This window comes from Protopterus annectens, chromosome 1.part2 (assembly GCF_019279795.1).
Source record: "Protopterus annectens isolate FY-2018-M chromosome 1.part2, PAN1.0, whole genome shotgun sequence".
NCBI lineage: Eukaryota > Metazoa > Chordata > Ceratodontiformes > Protopteridae > Protopterus > Protopterus annectens.
Window position 1 is genome coordinate 969,216,039 of NC_056727.1, and position 21,219 is coordinate 969,237,257.

General features: G+C 38.7%; 1 protein-coding gene across 1 annotated transcript in view; it reads left to right on the forward strand.

The window, feature by feature from the left end:
- LOC122792200 (tumor necrosis factor alpha-induced protein 3-like) overlaps positions 1 to 21,219 on the forward strand; it is an 887,411-nt gene that overhangs the window by 840,695 nt on the left and 25,497 nt on the right. The window contains exon 8 of the mRNA XM_044059930.1: positions 14,841 to 15,082. Within this exon, the coding sequence (XP_043915865.1) occupies positions 14,841 to 15,082 (242 nt within the window). The remainder of the gene's footprint in view (positions 1 to 14,840; positions 15,083 to 21,219) is intronic.

The window sequence follows — 21,219 nt, forward strand, 5'->3', positions numbered from 1 at the left end:
GCAGTTGCGACTTAATGCCAGTGTCCCACCAGGTCTTAATGACCAGATCTTCCTAGCTCTGGTTTTGAAAATGAGAGCAGCAATGTTGTAAGACTGATTTAAGAGATGAGATTATGCTGTTGTGACTCACTTCATTTTTGGTTTTATATTTGGGTATACAATTTGAAAGTTTTAAACATAATCAGTAGCATGCATTAAAAATTGCAATGTTATAACATCATATAAAATGTAATACTATTGTTTTTGAGTATTTGTATAACGTCAGGTTATTTTGATTGGAGGTTTTTAATTTTAATTCATATATGCATGTTTCAATTTTATTTGCGTTGATATAACAGGGAATCAGTGGCATGTTACTTTACTTTCTTTGGGAAGGAATGTAGCAGGAAGTAATATAATATCCTGTTTTGATGAACTGTCAAATTTTTGCTATAAATGTCACCTTTTAGAAATGTATTTATTATTCTGAATTCTTATTTTAAGATGAAAGTGCTTAATAGTTGTAATACATTTTTGCTTAGTTTACATTCTTTGGAGTGTTTCATGGCGGTCTTTGTGTGCAATTGCAGAGGCATTTTCTTGCGGTTATAGGTTTCTTAATTTATAAGTAGAGCCACTTACCGTCAGTTCAAGCCTTGTCCATTTATTCTCACCTCTGCCTCCAAGGATGTTCCACAAATGCACGTCTGTTGGAGCAACCCACGAAACACTGCAAGGAAACATGTTACCTTACATAAATGACTGACTCCTAGATGTTCATCTGCTGCAGTGGCCTTAGCTTATATGGGTTATATTCTGCCAAGGATATAACAGACCACTTCAAAAGCTTCAGGGTACCTTCCATGTGCTCAAACTCTCAAGCAGCTCCAGCTGAGCTGACTAAAAGATAAGTTTGGGTGCACAGCCCTTGAGAGCATTACTTCTGACAGAGTACACTCCTCTGAGGTTTTCGGGAATTGACAGTTAGCTTATGGTTTCCTTTGCTGTGCAGATAAGTTCCCTTTCTGGAAAATTTCCATTTTCTTACTTGTTGATGTTTTATTACTTTCCTGTTCATGAAAGTTATTGTAAAGTTGTAGTGTTGTGTTTTAATATACTGTCCCGAGACTGTAATGTACTTTTAAATGGTGTATTCATTTTTTTTCTGTCAGTTTAAGTCATTCAAGCTTATAGCACCTTTTTGTATACTTCTTATTCACACCCATAGCTCCTTATGGAGCCCAGATATATTTGGGGTCTGGCTTCTTTAACTAAATGACTTACCAGCTAATAATAGACAGTATTAAAAGTGCAAGGAGATATTAATAAAATAATACTAATGCTGTTAGTCTACACTATTCTGCAGTGTAAAAATTACTTTTACTTATTATTCATATTTTCATATTTTCATAATAGTAAGCCCTACATGTTATTGAGATATATGGGGTGATATGTCATAGTGGGAGACAGGAAAATGTACTGTCAATCTCCATTTATATCACACTGTACCTGAGGTGTATTACTAGTTATTTGTTAGTAATTATGAAAATTAAATAATACAATATGTACTTATTACTTAAAAAAAACAAGTGACATACCAACTGTTGTTTGACATCAGGTAAAACTTTAGATAAGAAAGCTGTATTCAATATTTGCACAGTAAATGGTACATCTTCAGAGATATTCATTGTTATTTATTTTGCTAATTATAAATTGAACCGTATGTTTTTCATATTCTGAAAATATCTCAATAAACATGAACTCATGGAGGAATGTCTTATTGTTATAAGAAAGCTTATGCCTGGTTAGCAAAAATGTTCTAATGATATATGATTATATGGTACAGTTTACAAGCTATGACAATTTCTTTGTGAAAGTTTAGCAAGAATGTAATTGGGGGTTGTGTGGGTTATGATATATTACAGTATTTATGGAAATATTATTATCAATGTAAAGAAAACTTCTTACTGATAATATTGATATTGTGCTGTCATAATAGCTTTTATTGTTTACAAATATTTAAAGTTGTTTTATCTTATGCTTTTTTATTTTATTTTTCAGAAAATGCTCTGAAATGCAAGATGTGTGTAGGCTGTTAGAGGTGTGATGTTCTACACCACATAGGTGTTAATTAGTTAAAAGTAGTGTAAAGTTACTGAAAAACATTTTTTTTCTGTGGAGACATTGTATTTATTTTTCTTTGATGAAGCTGACAGTGTTTTAAGTGCTTTTTACTCTTATTTTCTGTCAAAAATAAATTGTTGTGGGCTGGTAGTGTTTACTGACAATTGCTGCTTGTCTTCCTTGGGAAAGAGGCACAATTTTCAGCTTGACCATGGAACAGACTACAAGTCCCATGACTGATCCTTCTTCCAGCCACAAACAGAAAAAGTTAAGCAAAGACTTTGCCACCACAGTAGGTTAGCAATTTGCCTCAGTTGCAGGTAGGTGACTGCTGTGGCCATTTGTTGTACCTCAGACCACTCATCTTTTATCCTGGATCCCTCTGGTGTAACTCATAAAGCCACTGTGGACTGTGGGTTAGCCATGTCCTCTATGGATAATGGGGCCCACTCATTGGCCAAGGGAGAGTCACTTTTGTTACTCCTGGGAGAGGGAACAGGGAAAGTGTCCCTGTTGTGACAGAATGCTGTGCTGATCCCCTAGGGAAGCAGCTGCTGCCATTGCTAACACAGCTGGCCCCATTTTTCCTGTCAAAAAGAAACAGAAATCCAAGCATGTATGTACTTTTCCTCAAATTTCTTTGGACAGAAGTAGTTTACTAGGTCTGGCTCAGACTTCAAGATTCTGAAGCTGAACAGAAAGATGCATGGATAGATGCAGGGTTTTTATCCTCAGATTTTTGATTCAGACACATAGGAGAGTGTTAGTTTCTGATCCTGACCAGAATAGAATGTGCCGTTGTTTTCAGTGGGAGAACCCTGAGGTTTCTACAGTCCCTCAGAAAATATTGAGAGTTGTTACAGAAGGATTTTCAGAACCTACACCCATTCCTCCTGTTCTGTCTATTTTAGAGAGTGTGTGTGTGTGTGTTATTGGCTGCAGTTTTCCTGATAGTCAGCCACCTGCCATCAAAAAGACCGTTATGATATATACAGTTCCTCAGTCTTTAAAAAAAAAAAAAATTATACACTATTCCCAAACCTGACCCAGAAGCTAAAGCTTGAGCTGGTCCCACTGCTGCCAAGCAGTTAGTTAATTATTTCTGATGATTATGGGAAATTGTATAGGTATGGGGAAAAGTGTATATTTCTGCAACTTTGGTTTTCAGAATATTGAATTGTCAGGCCAGTATGTTAAAGTTTCTTCTGGCAAATTGTGAAAGTATGAGGAAAGCTTTATCAGCAGTTTCTTCTTGTGAGGAAAATTCTGCTTTAAATAACTTAGTTTTTATATTGCACAGGTCTCTACTCATTGTTTGCAGTGTGTACATGACTCTGTTGATACTTCTTCCAGGGCTATGGCCACTGGTACTTTTTAAGGAGGGATGCATGGCTGCATTCTCAGAACCCCCAAGATTATGTTAAAAATGCGATTTAAAATTCTCCCTTGGACATTGCTGCAGAAGTGATCAAAAAGTGTGATGAAAGAGGCAAGCTGATCCAGGGAATATCTAAGATTTTTCAGCCCTCCTTTTCCAAATCGTCTAAGAGATTTTCTATCTGCTCACCAAATTTTGGCAAAAAACAGAATAAACAGTGTCAACAAAATTTAGGTAAACAGAAATTTAAGAAAAATGGAAGGGGTCTCAGAAGTCTCGAACTTCCCAAAACCAAGGGCAGTCCAGCTAGTCTGAATGACTATTTGAGAGACCTTCTGACTCCCCCCTCCCACCGTGGCCCCTTTTTTCTTCCAGAAAGTCTGAATCTTCATTTTTCTATTTGGCAACAGATTGTTTCAGACAAATGGGTTCTGAAAATCATTTATCAGTGTTACAGATGGCAGTGGGAGGAAATTCCCCCTTTCCAGGGTATCATTCCTCATCCTCCAAATCACACTATTCTGTTTCCACTGGTTCTTCATCACATACTGTCCTGAGGAGTGTGAGAACCAATTCCTCATTCTCAGGTGGGGAAGAGTTTTTAATCAAGGACATTCCTAGTGCAAAAGAATGAAAATGCTTAGAGAACAGTTCTGGGTCTTTCTTTCCTAAATTTGTTTGTGATAGTGCCCAAATTCTGAATGGTCACTTCACAGCTTGTTACCTCTTCTTCCTCTTTCACATTTCCTGGTAATATATGTAGACTTAAAACATGCTTTTCATCACATCCATATTCAGCCAGAGTTTCTTAAGCTTTTGTGCATCTCGGTCACATTATAAGTTCTCTACCTTACACTTTGGACTATTCACTGCACCAAGAGTGTTCACAAAGTGTCTAGTTCCAGTTATATGTAATTCAGGCTGCAGCATATCTGCATTTTTCCATATTTAGATGACTTGCTTATCTTTTCACAGTCTTTTTCAAAGTGTCAAGAATCTTTCTTGGGTAGGAAATCTCTTACACAAGCTGTAATTCCAAGAGAACATTCAAAAGACTTTCTTGACAATTGCCTCAATAATCAAAACAGTTACACAACTTTTAGATACTACATACTCAGCTAAGTGGAAACCGCTATGGGTATCATCAGCAATGCAGCTAATATCAAGACCATCTACACACAAATTAGAAATAATAAGCAATCCAATTTTATGGATCCTAAAAGATTATTTTACCATACACATAACTCTCAATCATAGTACAAGCTACATTCATAATATTATAACAAATTTTAAAAAATTGCATATATAAACACCCCAGATACAAAGGATGCGTCTTCTTCTTATTTCCCATAGCATTCACACAAGAATCTGTTATAACTTCAGACATAAATAAAATTACCATATTTAAACATAATGATCTTAAGTTTTGGTTCCAACTAACATCTGATTATAAAACCAAATCAGTTGAATACATAACAGGAATATCAAATAAACAATACAATGTGGCTGGATATGCAAACACTTTTACTAACTCTAGCTAATAAATTAGAATTGATCTCATCAATTACTAAACACAAATCTAGTACTTTACTATACCATTTTCAATCAGTCTTACTTCATAAACAAACCTATTCTGACAAGCTTTCTTTTATTTATAGAACTATAAGAGAAGAAACGTTCAGTTGTCCACATAACTTCTGGAACTATTTCTGCTCTATTAACAATAATTTTCCAACTGATCTAGATAAAGCAAACATCTTACAATCAGCAGGGAAAACTACTTTATCTTTGAATTGGAAATTGTACACATGGAGATATATAAACAGATCATTCTATACTCCTCAATTAATGGATGAAATTAACAAAAAAACAAATTATCTGTAATAAATGTATATAAAATATAGACATAAACTGGGCACATATGTTCTACGAATGTAATACCTTAAATACTTTTTGGGGAAAAATAAATGACTTACTACAGGCACTTTATTCAGACAATTTCACATTAAATAAATCTCTGGTGATATTTAATACTCCTGTTCCACAATGTGTCTGAAGTATCCACTGTTATGGGCAATACTGGCGATAGCCAGAAAGACCATAACAAAAAATTGGATTTCAGAATCTCCTCCTTCATTTTCTGAGTTCATGAATTTGTTAAACATAGTATGCCAACTGCAATTAAAAACTATGAACTCAAGGACAACTGAAACAAACATACAATCATCAATTGTGGGTTAATTTCAAAATTTGTTGAAGAAGAACGAATCTCTATAACAAATTACATTGTTTGTTTATTTCATATTGACAACATACATTATAAACAGATAACAATAACACATTTTAAATATATTAATGGATGTCTGTGTAAATACTTTAGTTGGTTCAGTTCTGTTAGTTTGGTATATATCAAATATGTAAATTATATATGTTAAAGCTTTCAGGTTATAGTTTTACTATGATTTCATGTGATTGTTTATAATTTTGAAATTATTAAAATCAATAAAATTGTTTTGGAAAAAAAAAAAGACTTTCTTGACTTCTTCACACAGGATTATGCTCATGGGATATCAATTAGACACCTCAGTTCAAAGAGTTTCTCCTCAATATCTATTTCAAAAGTTTTTCACTCAGACTTCAATCACTGCGACGGAACAACTGAGGATTTTGGGTCTCATGGTATCAGTGATTCTTTTGATATCTTGGCAAGACTCCACATGAGATACAGTGGTCTGTGAAATCTCTATGGTCCCAGCATCAACACCTTTTATCTTATCAAATCACAGTGCTAGGGTTTGTCAGAAGATAATTCTTTTGGTGGAGACAACAGATATCCTTAGATCCAGGTCTCTACTTTTCCTTCCCTATTCCAAAGCAGTCAGTCACACTTTGCACTTTGCTTAGAAAGCAGTTTTAGGAGAGCTAAAGTGCAGGGAATGTGGTACACCAAGGACAGGTGCATGTACATAAATATCAAGGAGATTCTCACCTTGATCAAGGCACTCAACTCTTTACACCATCTTTGGTCCCTGCGACATCTTCAAGTGGTTACAGATAAAAGCACAGTCATGTGATACATCAGCAAACATGGAGGAACTAGATTGTACCCCTTTTGTGGACTAGCCATGTTAGCTTGGGATATAGTTTCACAGCACAATCTCAGTCTACAGACATCCTACATTCCATCAGAGCAAAATTGTGTGACAGACAAGCTGAGCAGGTCTAGGGCAGGCCGTCATGAATGGAAACAATGTCAGGGGGTCTTCCAAGATTTGGTTCATGTGTAATGAGTTCCTCAAGTAGACCTGTTTGCCCCCTCTCTGAACAATCAACTGGCAAAATTCTGTTCCAGAACTCCATGCAAGACAGCCTGGAAGACAGATGCCCTTTCTTGCCCTTGGATAGGAATGTTCCTGTATGCTTTTCTACCCTTTCCACTAATATCCAGGGTACTTCTCTAGATTCAGACGGAATCCCACATGATCATTGTGGTGACTCCCTTCTGGCCCAGGCAACCATGGTTCTCAATTCTTTTGAAATGGCCAGGGACAATTGCCACAATGTTCCTCACAGACTGGATCTACTCACACAAGAACATGGGTGTTTGATAGACCCCAACATCAGTCATCTTCATTTGACTGCCTGGATGATAGAGTCTTAATTCCTTTTAGGTGCCTGTTTACTGAGGATGTACAAATGGAGGCAAGAAAGCCTGCTACTAGAAAATCATATGTTAGCAAATGGAAAAGGCTCAATAATTGGTACCAGCAACACTGCTAGCACCAGCTCAGGGCTAATTGTTCTCTGGTTTTACAATATTTGTGCGAGTAACTATCCTATGGCCATTCTTATTCCTCTGTCAAGGTTTATCAGCCATTTCAGAATGTAGTCTCGTCACAATTTTTTTAAAGGGGATTTTGCATAAGAGCCCTCCAAGAAAAACTGCTGGACCCCCTCTTTGGGATCTTAATTTTGTGGTAGAGAAGCTAAAACTTGCTCCATTTGAACCAGCTAATCTGGCTGACTTCAGATTATTAACATGGAAGACAGTTTTACTGATTACTCTGACCTCTGCAGGAAGGGTATCTGAGTTGCAAGCTCTTATGGCGAGTCAAACCTATCTCATTTTCAACTTGGACAGGATTTCTTTGAGAACTAATCCTTCTTTTATGCCTAAAGTTGTATCCAAGTTTACTTTAAGCCAACTGTCCATCTCCCCATTTTCTTTCCTGAACCTAGAAATTAGGGAGAAAGATTTCTCCATACCTTGGATATCCACAGACAACTCAAGTACCATCTTGATAGAAATAAATCTTTCCGATCTTTGGATCAGTTGCTCATTTCTTGTGAAGTTAAGAAGAAGGGACAACCTGTTTCAAAACAGATTAGTTTCAAATGGTTGTCTAAGGCTATTAGCATTTGTTGTACTTATCATGGCAAAACTATTCCAGTAAGAATCAAGGCCCACTCTTCCAGGGCTTTGGTTTAATCTATGGCCTTTTGGAAAGGGTTGTATTCTAGAAGTACTCTAGAAACTGCAACTTAGTCCTTTGTACATACTTTTACAAAACAGTATAAGCGTCATTCCTTCTTTAGGTCCAGATCGAGCTTTGTTAGGACCATTGTCCAGGGGCTTCTGGACTCTTCTCCTTTTACCTCCCAAATGTAGTTAGCTGTGCTAATCTATCCAAACAGTTAAGGCAACTGCAGCAGTGATCAATATGATGAAAATAGTACAGTTCTGTAAGTTGAAATTACTGCAACAGTAAATGTTCGAATGATCACTGCTGCAATAGTCACTCCCTGTACACCCCTGCCTTTTTGTGTGTATTTTTTTATGCCAGGATCTGAACATTTATTTTTGTTATTCCTAGCATTGCCCTTTCAGGGCTAAACTTCCCTCTGTCTGCTGGCAGGAAAGCTCTCAAGGGCTTTGTACCCAAAGTTGTCTTTTAGTCAGCTTAGCTTGTGCTGCTTGACAGCTTGGGCTTGTGGAATGTGCCCTGAAACTTTGAAAGCTGACCAGCTGTCATATCCTTGGCAGGATACAACCCATGTAGCTAAGGGGGTCTACTTGAGTAGACCGAAAATCCATTTAATTGAATCTTACTTAACCGAGACAACAACACCAAAACCTTACTTTAACGAGCGTTTACATCACTGGAATTTTAATCTAGGAAATGAGGCAGTTGGCCAATATTTGCCCTTTTCCCCACTGTACTGTAATCTCAGAGTCGGCGTAGCCCTCTGCTTGGGTGGGTTTGACATCTTTTGGTGTGTTTGTTTTTTAATGTCGGCCAACTGCCTCCTTTCCTGGATTAAAATTCCAGTGATGTGAATGTTTGTTAAAGTAAGGTTTCTGTGTTGTTGTCTTGGTTAAGTAAGATTCGATTAAATGGATTTTCAGTATACTCAGGTAGACCCAACTAAGGCTACTGCAGCAGTGATCATTCGAACTGCTACTGTTATGGTAAGTTCGTCTTACACAACTGCACTTTTTTCTCATCTGTTCAGAATCTGGCATCAGTTCAGTTTCATCAGCTGCAATTTGAGAACCGTAACATGTAAGGCACATTTTACAACAAAGAGCATACAATCCTTTCACCACAAAGTTTCCATACTCCTGGATTCCCAGTAAGCATCTGGCCATCTTTACTCAAGGTACTGGCTTTCATGCCAGCTACCATTCCCGTGTTACCTTATTTAGAATATCAAATGGGAGTACTTCATTGCAACTCAAAAAGTTCAGTGGTTTCAATTGTTAGATCTCTTGTCCCATTCAGTGTAAATTTTGAAAGCTTTCAAAAGCACACCTGTGATGGCGGATTCACCCATCTAACTCTTTAAATGCACTCCCTTGCATATATCTGCTCCTTCAGTGGCAGTCACTATGGATGTGACAGTCCTACAGTGGGAGTTATTAGGAAGCATAAATGGTCCCTCTACACATCAACATAGCACAGATGAAGGAAGTCCTTCTTACGCTTCAAACCTTTCAGGAGTTCTTGCCTGTAGACGTGATAGGAATCTACTGTGACAGCATGGCACTGGTATGCTACACAAGCAGGGACAACCTGTTTTTATCCCATGAATGTTTGAGATTAGGTTATGCTGTCCAGTCACTTTCTAGTAGCCAGTCACATCTTGGAGTAGGGCAGTTTACTAGAAAACAAGCTTGACCACTATCTGATGATGCTTCACAAATGGTTCTCTCAGCCCTTTGGTGATACAGAAGGATTTTCAATGCTGAAACAAGCCTTGCTTTGACACTTTTGACTCTAGAACCAATTTGAAATGCATCAGGCTCATTTCCCTAATACCTTCACTAGGGGGTATCCCAAGGATGCTGTGGTCTTGTGATCCAGATGTTGCCCTCTGGACTCCTATATGGCTGTCACTCATTTCTCCTGATGTTGTGGTCCATACAGAAAGCCAGTCAATGCAAGTCAAAGGTCGCTCTCATCATGTACTACTTCCTGTGCTTCTGCAGCTTCTATTAGAGAATCCACTGCTATTGCATCTGTTCAGGATCCTTGTATCCCACCCACCACATTAACTATTCAGTCATTCATTCCATCTAATTAATCACATATTTTGTAATCTTTCACTGGTGACAAACAGCCCATCCTGATCTCCTACAGTGCTACAGATAATTTCCTCTTGAAAAGTCAATTATGTGTAAAATGCTCAAAGAAAAGTGAATCTGCTTTTCCCTCTAGGCTGCTTTAAAAGGACTGAATGTCTTGCCCACATTTAATTACAGACTCAGTAAGTCTGCTGTTAAAGTCCAAGTAGCTGCAAAATCTAATTTCAGGGAATTAACTTCTTGTCTCTAGCTTTTTTGAAGACCCGCAAAAATCTTCCACGGAGTCATGTTCCTTTTCAGATCACCCTTAAGAAACCATGTTTCTTGTCATCGTTATCATCATCAACTTCTTCTTACCCATTTTTGTACATGGGGTCACAGTGTTTCATCAACTTTCACCCTGACGTTTGATTCAGTGCCATTCTCCTACTTTCCTCAACTGTTTTGCCTAAATGTCACAGGTCTTCTGTTAGATAATCCATCCATCTCTTAGCTAGAAGTCCTCATTTCCTCTTGCTTTGTCTCTCCCAAATCATCTTCATCAGACTGTCTTCTGCTTTCTTGCATAATTGATCAAACTACCGTAGCCTGTTCTCTTTGACCTCCTCTGCAATTGGAGCTACTTTGGTGACTGGTCTGATGTCCTTATTACTTCATCTGTCCCATAATGTACATCCTACCACCCATCTCAGGCACTTTGCTCCATCACCTCAAGTTTCCTCAGCTGCTCTGCCTTCACTGCCCAGGTTGATGTGTCATACAGTAGTTCCTTATTTTTCAGCTTCTTTGGCATTCTTCAGTCTCACACTTCCCCTGACACTCTATACCAGATGGCTGCAGTACCTCTGATTCTAGCTTTGACATTGTCATTCACATTCACATTCTCCTCAACCATCAGCCTTTTCCGTTCTTTCCTTTCTGTCTCAGTTTTCATCTATCTTCTGATTTTCTCCATTTGTTGCCGTGACAACTGATTTGTTTCTATTCAGTTTCATTCCATGTAGTTTCAGTTTTGTATTTCAATTCCCTATCATTTGCTGAAGTTCCTGATCAGAGTCTGGTTGAAGTGCCTCATTGTCTGCATACAGCAGCATCTTTTTTTGATCTGTCTCTCTCTCTACAACCTGTTTTCTAAAGCAATCCATCACCAGTATGAAAACAGCAGTGGGCTCAAAGCTGAACCGTGATGCATATCCACTCCCACTAAAAACTCCTCTGTGAGCCTGAAGACTGTTTATACTTGTCATTGGGTCTTTGTACATTACTTTCGCGAGACTGCTCAAATCAGCTTTCTTGGGACCTTGTCATATGCATTCTTCAAGTTTACGAATGCCTAGCTGGATCTGAATTGCTCATCTCCCATCTTGCCTTTTACTACTCTGCATATTTATTTATCCATCACCCTGTCCACCACTTTCATGCAGTGGAAGAGGCATTTGCTAAATCTCTACTGTCCACAGTTGTGAATGCCCACTTTTTTCTTGTACACTGGTACTAGAATGCATATTCTGCAGTCATGTGGGATACTCCTTTCTCACCATTCTGTGATGAGTATGCTCAGGAGTCATTTCTATCCTAACTCACTCAACATCTTGATCATATCTGCTTTAACTTCAGCCAAGCCTGCTTCTTTTCTTGACTACATTTTCCTTACTGCTATTCTTACTTGAAACAATTGACATAATGTTTAACCACCTGTAGACTTCTTCATATAGTAATGTGATAGACAAAGTTGACAACTAAATATGTCATTGTAAATTGTACATGTTTATATAGTATATTTTTGTAAATTATATATGTGTATATAGTATGTTATTGTAAATAGTAATTGCATGTATACTATGCCGTTATAAATAGTACTTGTTTATATAATATGCAGACCATAATTAGATGGAACCTTTCTCCCCGGGTCAGCTCAAAAAATGGGCTGTGCCCAGTCAGACTATCCCAGTCAACAAAAACAAATAAAGAAAGAAAACAACAAACAATTACTTCCTCTAGGGTGATTTTTTTTCTTCCTCTTTCAGTGTAGGCTGTTCATAGGGCAGTACAACTTCTGTGGGATTTTCTTTAATCTGAAGCTGCTGTAAGTACTCCTTCCATATATCTTTGATGTCATCTGTCTCTTGCCTATATCCTTTATAAATAGTGACCGATGACTATCTTCTTTACCTGTCTGCCATTGTCTTGCAACCTGATAGAGTTTATTTGTGCCATCTACTGAATTACTTTTCAGAAGTTGATAAAGTTCCTCTGATGCTTTGCATGTTGCCTCTGCAACTACTCTCTTAGCTTCTATGTTAACCAGCCAGTTTTCCTTCTTAGCCAGGTTTGTCTTTTCTGTCTTCCACTTCTTCTTACAGTCTTTTTTTTTTGATAACTTCTTGAACTTTTGCATTTCACTGTCAGCTCTTCTTATGTACTTTATTTCCATACTTGGCTGAAAAGAATACATGATCTGTAGTCACCACACATAATGTTTTTGTCTCTGCCATTCTTCAACTCCATCTATTGCCTTTTCTTTCTGAGGTGCTAGAACCTTGAGCATTTATTTGAACTCCTCTGCTTTCAAGCCAGTCAACTTCCAGGTCTTCAAACTAGACTCGGTTGACCACAAAGCCTTCTCTATCCACTACTTGCAGGTGATTGTGGCCACCAGTTGTTTATGCTAAGGGCTGATACTTTCACTGGAGATGACTTTGCAATCATTGACTCTACACCAATGTCCTTTCTTTACTAAGAGGAAGCCTGCCTGAGCTGCGTGTTGACCACTTTTGCATGCGATCTAGTAATTGTCTGTCTTGGTGAACCATGCATTGACTACCACCAAGCCATTTGCCAGACAGAAGTCTATCTTGGCCTCATCATCTTTATTCCTGTTGTCCCACTCATATGGACTCAGCCAATCCTCATACCCTGTTGAGTCAGTCCCAATATGTGTACTCAGGTCCCCCCATTATCAGCGCCAATTCACTTTATCCTGCTGCATTTTGTAGGTCTTGCGGCTTCTACCTGAATACCCTTTATTCTTCAACATCACAACCCTGCTCTGGGATATAGGCAGAGATTATGAATACTTCCCTATCTTTACACAGTGGACTCTGATTATAATGCCTCTTCCACTAATTCTGTTAACATTCCTCATTGTTTTCAGAAGACTCAGTCTCTCTTTCTTCCCACAATTCCGTAATCATTTCTAATCTGTCCCCCCATCGAGTAGTAGACTGTGGATCCCAAGCCCAAGTAACTTGGCTGCACTGCCCTTCCAACTTGCCTTCCAGATGCACAGGATGTCTGGTTTCATACTTACCATTATGTCATCCACTTCCAAGCTGTGTCTTGTCAGTGAACCTATTTTCAGGGCAGCAGTCTAGCTCCTTTTTGCAGATTGATTGGTTTTATTTTCAGCTTTACTCAACCAGATTATCCCAAGTTACCCTGGCTGGGCTATTGAACACCAGTTGGCCAGTAGCTTATTTGCCCAGAGCTACTGGGCTGTATTGCAGGCATACACTGGCCAATAGGGACACAGAAAACCCTTCCATTAGCACAGGTCTCTGGAGTACTTCAGAGTAGGCAAGGTCCTCAACCCACTTAGCACTGGCAAATACCCATACCAATTATTTCTCAAAAATTAGTCAAGGTGATCAAATCATCTAGAACCAATTTTACACTCTTGAGTGGTTGTACAGTATACTGCATATAGTATGTGATATATGTTCTCCTGTGTAGAGGATACTACACACCATAGTTTGATGCCTAAAGCAGTTGGTCTACAAAAGTCTTCCCTCAGTAGGTACCACCTAGATCATGTACTGTTACCCACAACTCTGTTCAGATTTTTGGATGTACTGTGCAGTTGAAGTCAAGTTCAACTGGGGAGGTTGGGTTTGAATCCAGTACCTTCCATTCTTGAGGTGGAAGTAACAGGCATGTTTATAGGAGGTGGGAGGAACCCAACACAGGGCGATCACTTCCATGTACGAGGTCAGTTACTGCCAGTTCAAAGCTTGTCCATTTAGTCTCACCTCTGAGTGGTGCACATCTGTATTTGTATTTTGTGGCACAGCATAGCATCAAGGGATAGGAGGAATGACAATGGCCACCCAAAATGGTGTTGTGTGCAAAGTGGTGGTAACATCTTCTGCCGTAGTCCTGCTTTTAATGAGAATGTCTTGCCCTTCCAGATGTATGATTATGGTAAGTATAAGTACATAACTTTCATTTAATGTGATAGAGTCATACTGAACTAATAAAACTGTTTTACCTGTAGCAGTATGTATATCTTCCATATCTCAGTCTTAATTTGCTTTCTGGGACACTACATAGTCAGTGGGCATGACTATCTGAAACTCATCAGAAATGATTTACACTGCATCAAAGCAGCCCCCCTGTTAGAAGTGAAAAGTAAAATAAAAAGTGGTACAGTTAAAGTCTTAAAAGAAAGAGCTTACAACATTCAGTGGAGTAAATAATTATATGTTGTAGTAATTTACCTGTGCAGGATAATTCAGTTGTTGCAGTGCAAGTGAATCAAACCAAGAAGTGGAATGGAAAAGAAAGTTAAAAAAATAACAAATAATGTTATGTTACGTCCTGATAAGCTTTTATTATAAGAGCAACCTACTTTAAGGTAATTGCATGTATTTTCTGTTGTCATTTTCCTTTAATAACAACATGATGTGTTGGGGCAGAAGCATTTCTGTAACATAGCTGTGTGTTTCTGTTATCTGGATGTAGGCTATACAACACTGAAAACATGTCTTTCCCCAGGTGAAATTCGTAAAGAAGGACTGAAGTGTCTTCCCATGGCTGAAGTATTACCTGCTGCTAGTGCTCAGCGTGCTACAATATCGTCACAACTTATAGCCATGCCAGTTTGCTTGGCCACTGGCTGTGGCATGCTGGGAAATTCTCTGTATGGTGGATATTGTGAAAAATGCTACATCGTGAAAAGCAAAAGTAGATCAGGAAGCAGGCACAATGCAGATGGCTCTGCATTGAAGGCTGCCAGGGTAAGCAATTTCTTAAACAAATGTCTGTGTGATGTGAGTCACAAATACCTGATAAGATACTACATGAAACTAGTAAGAGGAATGGAGGGGACTATATTAGGTTTCTGCGGGTATATTATAAACTTAACTTACATATTTCAAAGAATAACATCTGGACATTCTTTCTTTTAATGAGAGTGCTGTTAGGCCTTTAGACAGACTTTCCCATCTTTTGTCTGGAAATGGGTCTGTATGTATATGATGGAATGAGCTGTGCAGATAAGGTCAAGAACATGACTTTTGGTAGGGCTTTATATAGTAGTGATTTGGAAACTAAGACATCTATTAAATAAAGCTGTAAAATATGATTAACCCATATGGTTTCTCTTTCCAGGCCATGCTTATTTCCTTTCTTTTCTCACTACCCTGTGGATTGTATTGTGTTTCATTTAGTATATGACCTTATTCAGTCACATCACCTAGAGCTTGTTAATAGACTCCTGGTGTGCTCTAGTGTGCCTTACCAAGTCGGGGATGACACAGTCACTGATGACACTAAAAACATGGCATGAATTTCATCCCCAATTATTAAAAATGAGAGGCAAAAATGAAACATGAGCCGAGAACCCCAACACACTAGTTGTAGAGAAGCTGCATCAGTCTGGGCCTACTAACAGACATAAAGCATGCCTCATTTTTAAGCTGGTTGCAGTTATGACCTTAGTCACATGGTAACCGTATCTTTGGACAAGGCTAGTATACAGGAAGTAAATAATGTTTCTTATCATTACAGAGGGACAGATGATTGATGCAGGGATTTGTAGCTGTACTCATAATCCGTAATCCAGCAGAACCCATGTTTGCGTTCTACTTTACCTGAGAGGCACTGATTTATAGCAGCATTGGATTAACATGTGCATACTGTAATGCAAAATGTTTTTAACTGAATCCTCCTTTAGTCTTAGGGAGCATGCAATTTGCTATACTTTTGGATGTCATAAGAGATCATTCTGTTATCAGTTGTCATATTATACACATTGCCAAAAAGGCCATATCCTTTTCTTCTCAGATGAATCTTTAGTGATCTAGATATTTACCAACCCAAAGTCATTGGCCTCCCAAATAGAAATATAATTTTATTCTAACACACTAACACATTAAGGAAGACTAACTCTGGGTCAAACTCTAGCAACTTGTCAGTTTAACCTATTCTTTGAAATGCATTGTCACTGGAAAGACTATTGATACAGAGAGTTGCTGTTTTCCCATTGGATTATCTTTCCATTTATCCATCCATATTTCATGAGTAATGTCCATTTCCTATAGCCACCCAATGAACACTGACTGCCATCTTCAGAATTTATTATGCAAGTAGACAACAAAAATAAATTGCAAGGTCTTTTTTCCATATCGTAAATATACACACACACACCACAGGCACACCCAGGGACAACCTAGATTCACTGATTTGGTTTCTTCATATCTTTGGGAGGTGGAAGGAAACTGGAGTACCTGAGGAAAACCCTCACAAACATATGGAGGACTTTTGGAATCTGCACAGAAGGCAACTCAGCTGAAAACTGAGCTAGAAAACCTTTTGTTGTGAGGTGGCAGTGCTGCTCACTGTGCCATCCTGGATTATCTTTGAGTCACTGTAATTTTGCCAGGTAATGGCACAAAAATGTATTATTTCCATTTTGATTATATATCACCATGTCGTTTAAAGAAACTTTAATTTAAAATAATTTCTACAGGAATTCCAGATAGTGGGAATATCTTTCCTGATATGTACTGCCTGGTTAAAAAAAATCGCAAACCATATTTGCTGGAATGACATTCACTGAGGCCCACGCTAGGGTAAGGGTATATGCTTACCACCTGGGCCTCCATTTCTTTCTCACCAGTTATACTATCCAGGGTTCTTTAATCATTTACAACATTCCATGGTTTTGTGTCAAAAGCAATTCCAAACCAAGGTGGGACATAGTACGAAAGTAGACTGTTATATGAAGTCTTCTGCAGAATAAAAGTTGTATGTCTAAGTAACTTGGACATACATTTCCTTCCTTCAAAAGGATTAGAAGCAGGAAATTTTGAATACCCCTTTTCAGGCCAGAGATACTCTTTGAAGACTTGAAGTAGAGGATGCGTCTCTGTACTATTGTGGAATTCTACACTTTGGCTGGTCTGAGAACAAGTTGATGCAGATCTTCTAGTATTGCTGCAGAAAGGTGTGAGGAGGCAGGTCATTTTTCCGAACCTGTAGAGACTAACTAAATCTCCAAGAAGACTACATCTATCCCTACACGTCCTCTGGATCAGATAAGTGGACCAGAGTCTCTGTGACTCTGTGTGTGTGTGTGTGTGTGTGTGTGTGTGTGTGTGTGTGTGTGTGTGTGTGTGTGTGTTTGTGTGTGTGTGTGTGTGTGTATGTATGTGTGTGTGTGTGTGTGTGAGAGAGAGAGAGAGACAAGAGGGAGACACATTTTCTTTGCAGTTGCCTATAATGACCTTATTCCAGAAGTCTAAACAAGACAGTCTCTGTATTATGGCCCTTTCTTAGAATTAAACACTTTTCTGACATATCCTCCAACCCATTTGTTTTGGCCATTTGGGCATTTAATCTCAAACAAATCTGCAACAGACCAAATGTTTGCCTCTAATAAAGAATAGCAGAAACTATGTGTAAAGTCAAAGTTACACCTGGATTTAACTATCATGTTATTAGTGTCCACAAAAAATTGGCAATACACACCACTCCTGGACCTGAACCTATCCAGCCACCACTTGCAGTATAGCAGTTTCATAGCGGACTCCCTCGACTCCATCCTCCATCTGCTGCTAATAGGGTGCTGCTTGTACCTGAACAAAATTATGACGATTTTTAAGCACTACAGAGTATCACAATTTCCCTGGGTCAGATTTCCAGTTTTGATTGTCTTCTGCACTGGAGTGGGATAGTTATCAAAGTTCTGTGAGTGCTGGTGTCAGACATGTAATTTGGAGAGCTTTTACACTTTCCATATTTGGATAATGAGTCCTAGAAGCTCAAACACAATATCTTCTAAATGACAGTACATAATTTCTGATACAAAATAATTTCTGCCTTGACTGCATTTGTTAGCTGTCTGTGTCATCTTGGCCAGGTGCACTTTATGTCTTGTTCAAAGGATCGAATTCATAGAAGAGCACTTCACCAGTAGGTCTGGCATTTGTACTACTATACAGGCTCTAGGAGCTCATCAACCTGGGAAGCTGTACTTTGGAGTGACACAAATTTTAGTCTTGCTTCCTTCTTCCCTCCTTTCCTTGTGGTAGCTTGTATCATTGTGGTTACTTTAGCAGGTCTAAAAATGAAAGTACTCTTGCGATAATCATAAACCAGTACAAGAAGAGTTGTTACCACACTCAAAGCTTCACCTTATGGGACTGTAACATTGTATTTGACCCTGAACTAGTGGCTGTCTGCATCAAATCTACAGTAATTTTCCAATCTCTCCTCAGTTCATAAATGTCCATCATGATAAATGTTTCTATACTGGGATAGCAAGGTCATTTGGATCCCCATGTAGATCAAGGAATTATCGATCCTTTGGAAAAGCGCCTTCAGATAAACAGCAGTCTTGTTCTTTCTTCAGGATTTGGAGATCATTATGAAGAGTGTTTTTATAGTCAATCTCCCACACTCCCATCACAATCCTGCCACTGTCCTTTTAGTTATGTTTCTACACCACCCATCTGCAACTCATGGGTATCTGTGTAGCTCCTTACAGTACGAGCTCAAACTTGTGTCTTCACCAGGTGGCCTCCCCGACTTCCTGGGGATTTGGCCTTAAGGCAATTTTATTTATTTATTTATTTTTATTTTATTTTACATTTGTTGACCGGGCTAGTCCAGCTGGATAATTTCCATTTTCAGTGGAGGCCCGGGGAGAAAAGCTCCACAATTAAAACAAGGTTAAACATTTAAGCAACAATGCATACATTCATAGAATCTCAGGAATGAAGATGCTATGGGGTTCCAATAACTGAGAGCTGGGATTCAGCATCCTGTGTCAGCAGTCAGTCACAATCCCTGACCTATAAGAACAAGATGCAGTGATTCTAGCATTTCCTTCATGCTCCTCCCTCTTAACTGCTGAGCTTCAGGGCAGTTTGTGGTCTACTTTAGAGGTCACAAAGGCAATTGTCCATGAAACTTCCATTAGAGATAGGAGAGCTGGCGATTGGCCATTTAATCCTATCTTCCTGGCTGGCCCTACTAATGGCAAGAGCCTTTTCCTGACCTCAGGTCACCAGCTGCACAGGCAGATGCTGTGCATCTGTGCCATCAGGCTGCCGGAGAGTGTTTCATTTTTTCTGTGGTCCATTAATCAGGCAATTGCATTTTACCTAAAAAAGCAAGGGAGATTACAGAGTCATACCTCCTTTGTATGAGGCCCTGTATCAAGAAATTTACCATTAGGTAGTTCTTGTCCTCAGAATAGAGAGTGAGTTAGCAGAAGTCCTCAGTGTATGGCTAGTTCTTTCCTTAAAATGCTGATACATCACTAGTTTGGCATGCAAAAGTATTATTCAAAAGTGAAATCTTGTACAGGCTGACATTGTTACCATTTGGGGAAATTCAGTGATTTCTCATGTGTACTTCAGTCATCAGACCTATAAGGAGTGGATTTTGGAGGCGTTCTTTCGCTCTTGATTCACTTTCCACACTTGCTTCCTGTTGGCCAGGGTAATTGTAGATGAACCTTCACTGATTCTGATCACTCTGTAGTGGCTTCAAAGGGCTTAATGTCCAGTCTGTGTGCAAAGATGATCAGATTCTGGTAAAATCCCCTCCTTTCTTCATTCATTTAGAAGTTATTCTTCTCCTTCTTCTGCTGCTTCTTTTTTTCAGGCTACGCCAATTTAGTCACCTGATCTCCCGTTGGCTATGTACATGTACAAGCATTGACTAAAAAAAAAGAAAATAAATAATATTCCTAGCCTTCCTACTTTTTCTCCCCAGCTCACTTATGGCTCAGACTCCTCATATATATATTCAGTGCTCAACTTACTAAGTCCAGTATGTGCCACCCAGTCACACATAATCTAACTAAATCAGATTTACTTACTATATCTCCTATTCAATCTTGATGCCTATATAGCAGTTGTTCTAAGGCTGTACCTTACTGTCAGAATCTTTAACTGCTGCTCTCTAGCGTTTCCTCTGTACTGCAGAACTGCAATACTGTAATATTCAGACATTCGGTACTAACCTAGGTCATCAATTGTATTCATGTTTGGCCTGCGTATTTAAAATTTAACATCTATATAACTAGTATACTAGTTATTTTTTTGTATCACCTATTCTGTAAAGTAGTGTTCTGTACCATCACTGCTTGATTTCTGTATTTTGATTCCGTAGTTTTATCATGTTTGTTTTGAAGCTTTTCTCCCCAGGCCTCTACTGAAAATGGGCTCACCCTGGCCCAGTAGACCTCCCGGTAAACAAATGCAAATAAAATAAATAAGTAAAATAGTAAGCCCACGTGCAGTTCCTGCTGCAATACATGCTGATTAGTGAGTATGCATTATGGCTTGCTACTTTAACATTATATGAGTGAATGAAGTTGCTTCCCACTCCGTGGGTTGATGAACCAAGAGTAGCCAATCACTCCCATCCTGACTAGCTGTTTCCTCCAGTGATCGGGTCGTTAGTCCATCCTGGGTCAGCTGGATCTCAGTCTTGTTTTCTCTTGTGTGTCATGGAGCCAACAGTATGGCTATTGCAGAGGCTTAAAAAAGTGTAAGTAGTTACAAGTAATGTAACATTCATGCATCTAATTAGCATAAATGAGATCACCTGTATTTAGTGTAGTAACCTTCACAAATCAGTACCAATTAGTGTAGAATCTGATGTTAGGTAGTCCAATCTCACCTTCATTTTTACATACGGGTTCAGCACCAACTCGGACGATTTTCAAGCTCGAAGACTTCTGGTTGGGTCGTGGCTAAGCAGGTATCCCATGGTGCACCAGTGCAATCCCCAGATCTCGTTTTCTGTGTCGACGAGTTTAGATGTGCTTCTCTTGGCTCTGCCTAAGTCTTTTGCAATTTTTTCATTAATAAGTGTCTTTTTTGTATATTTACTGTTATTTAGTGGATATATATATATA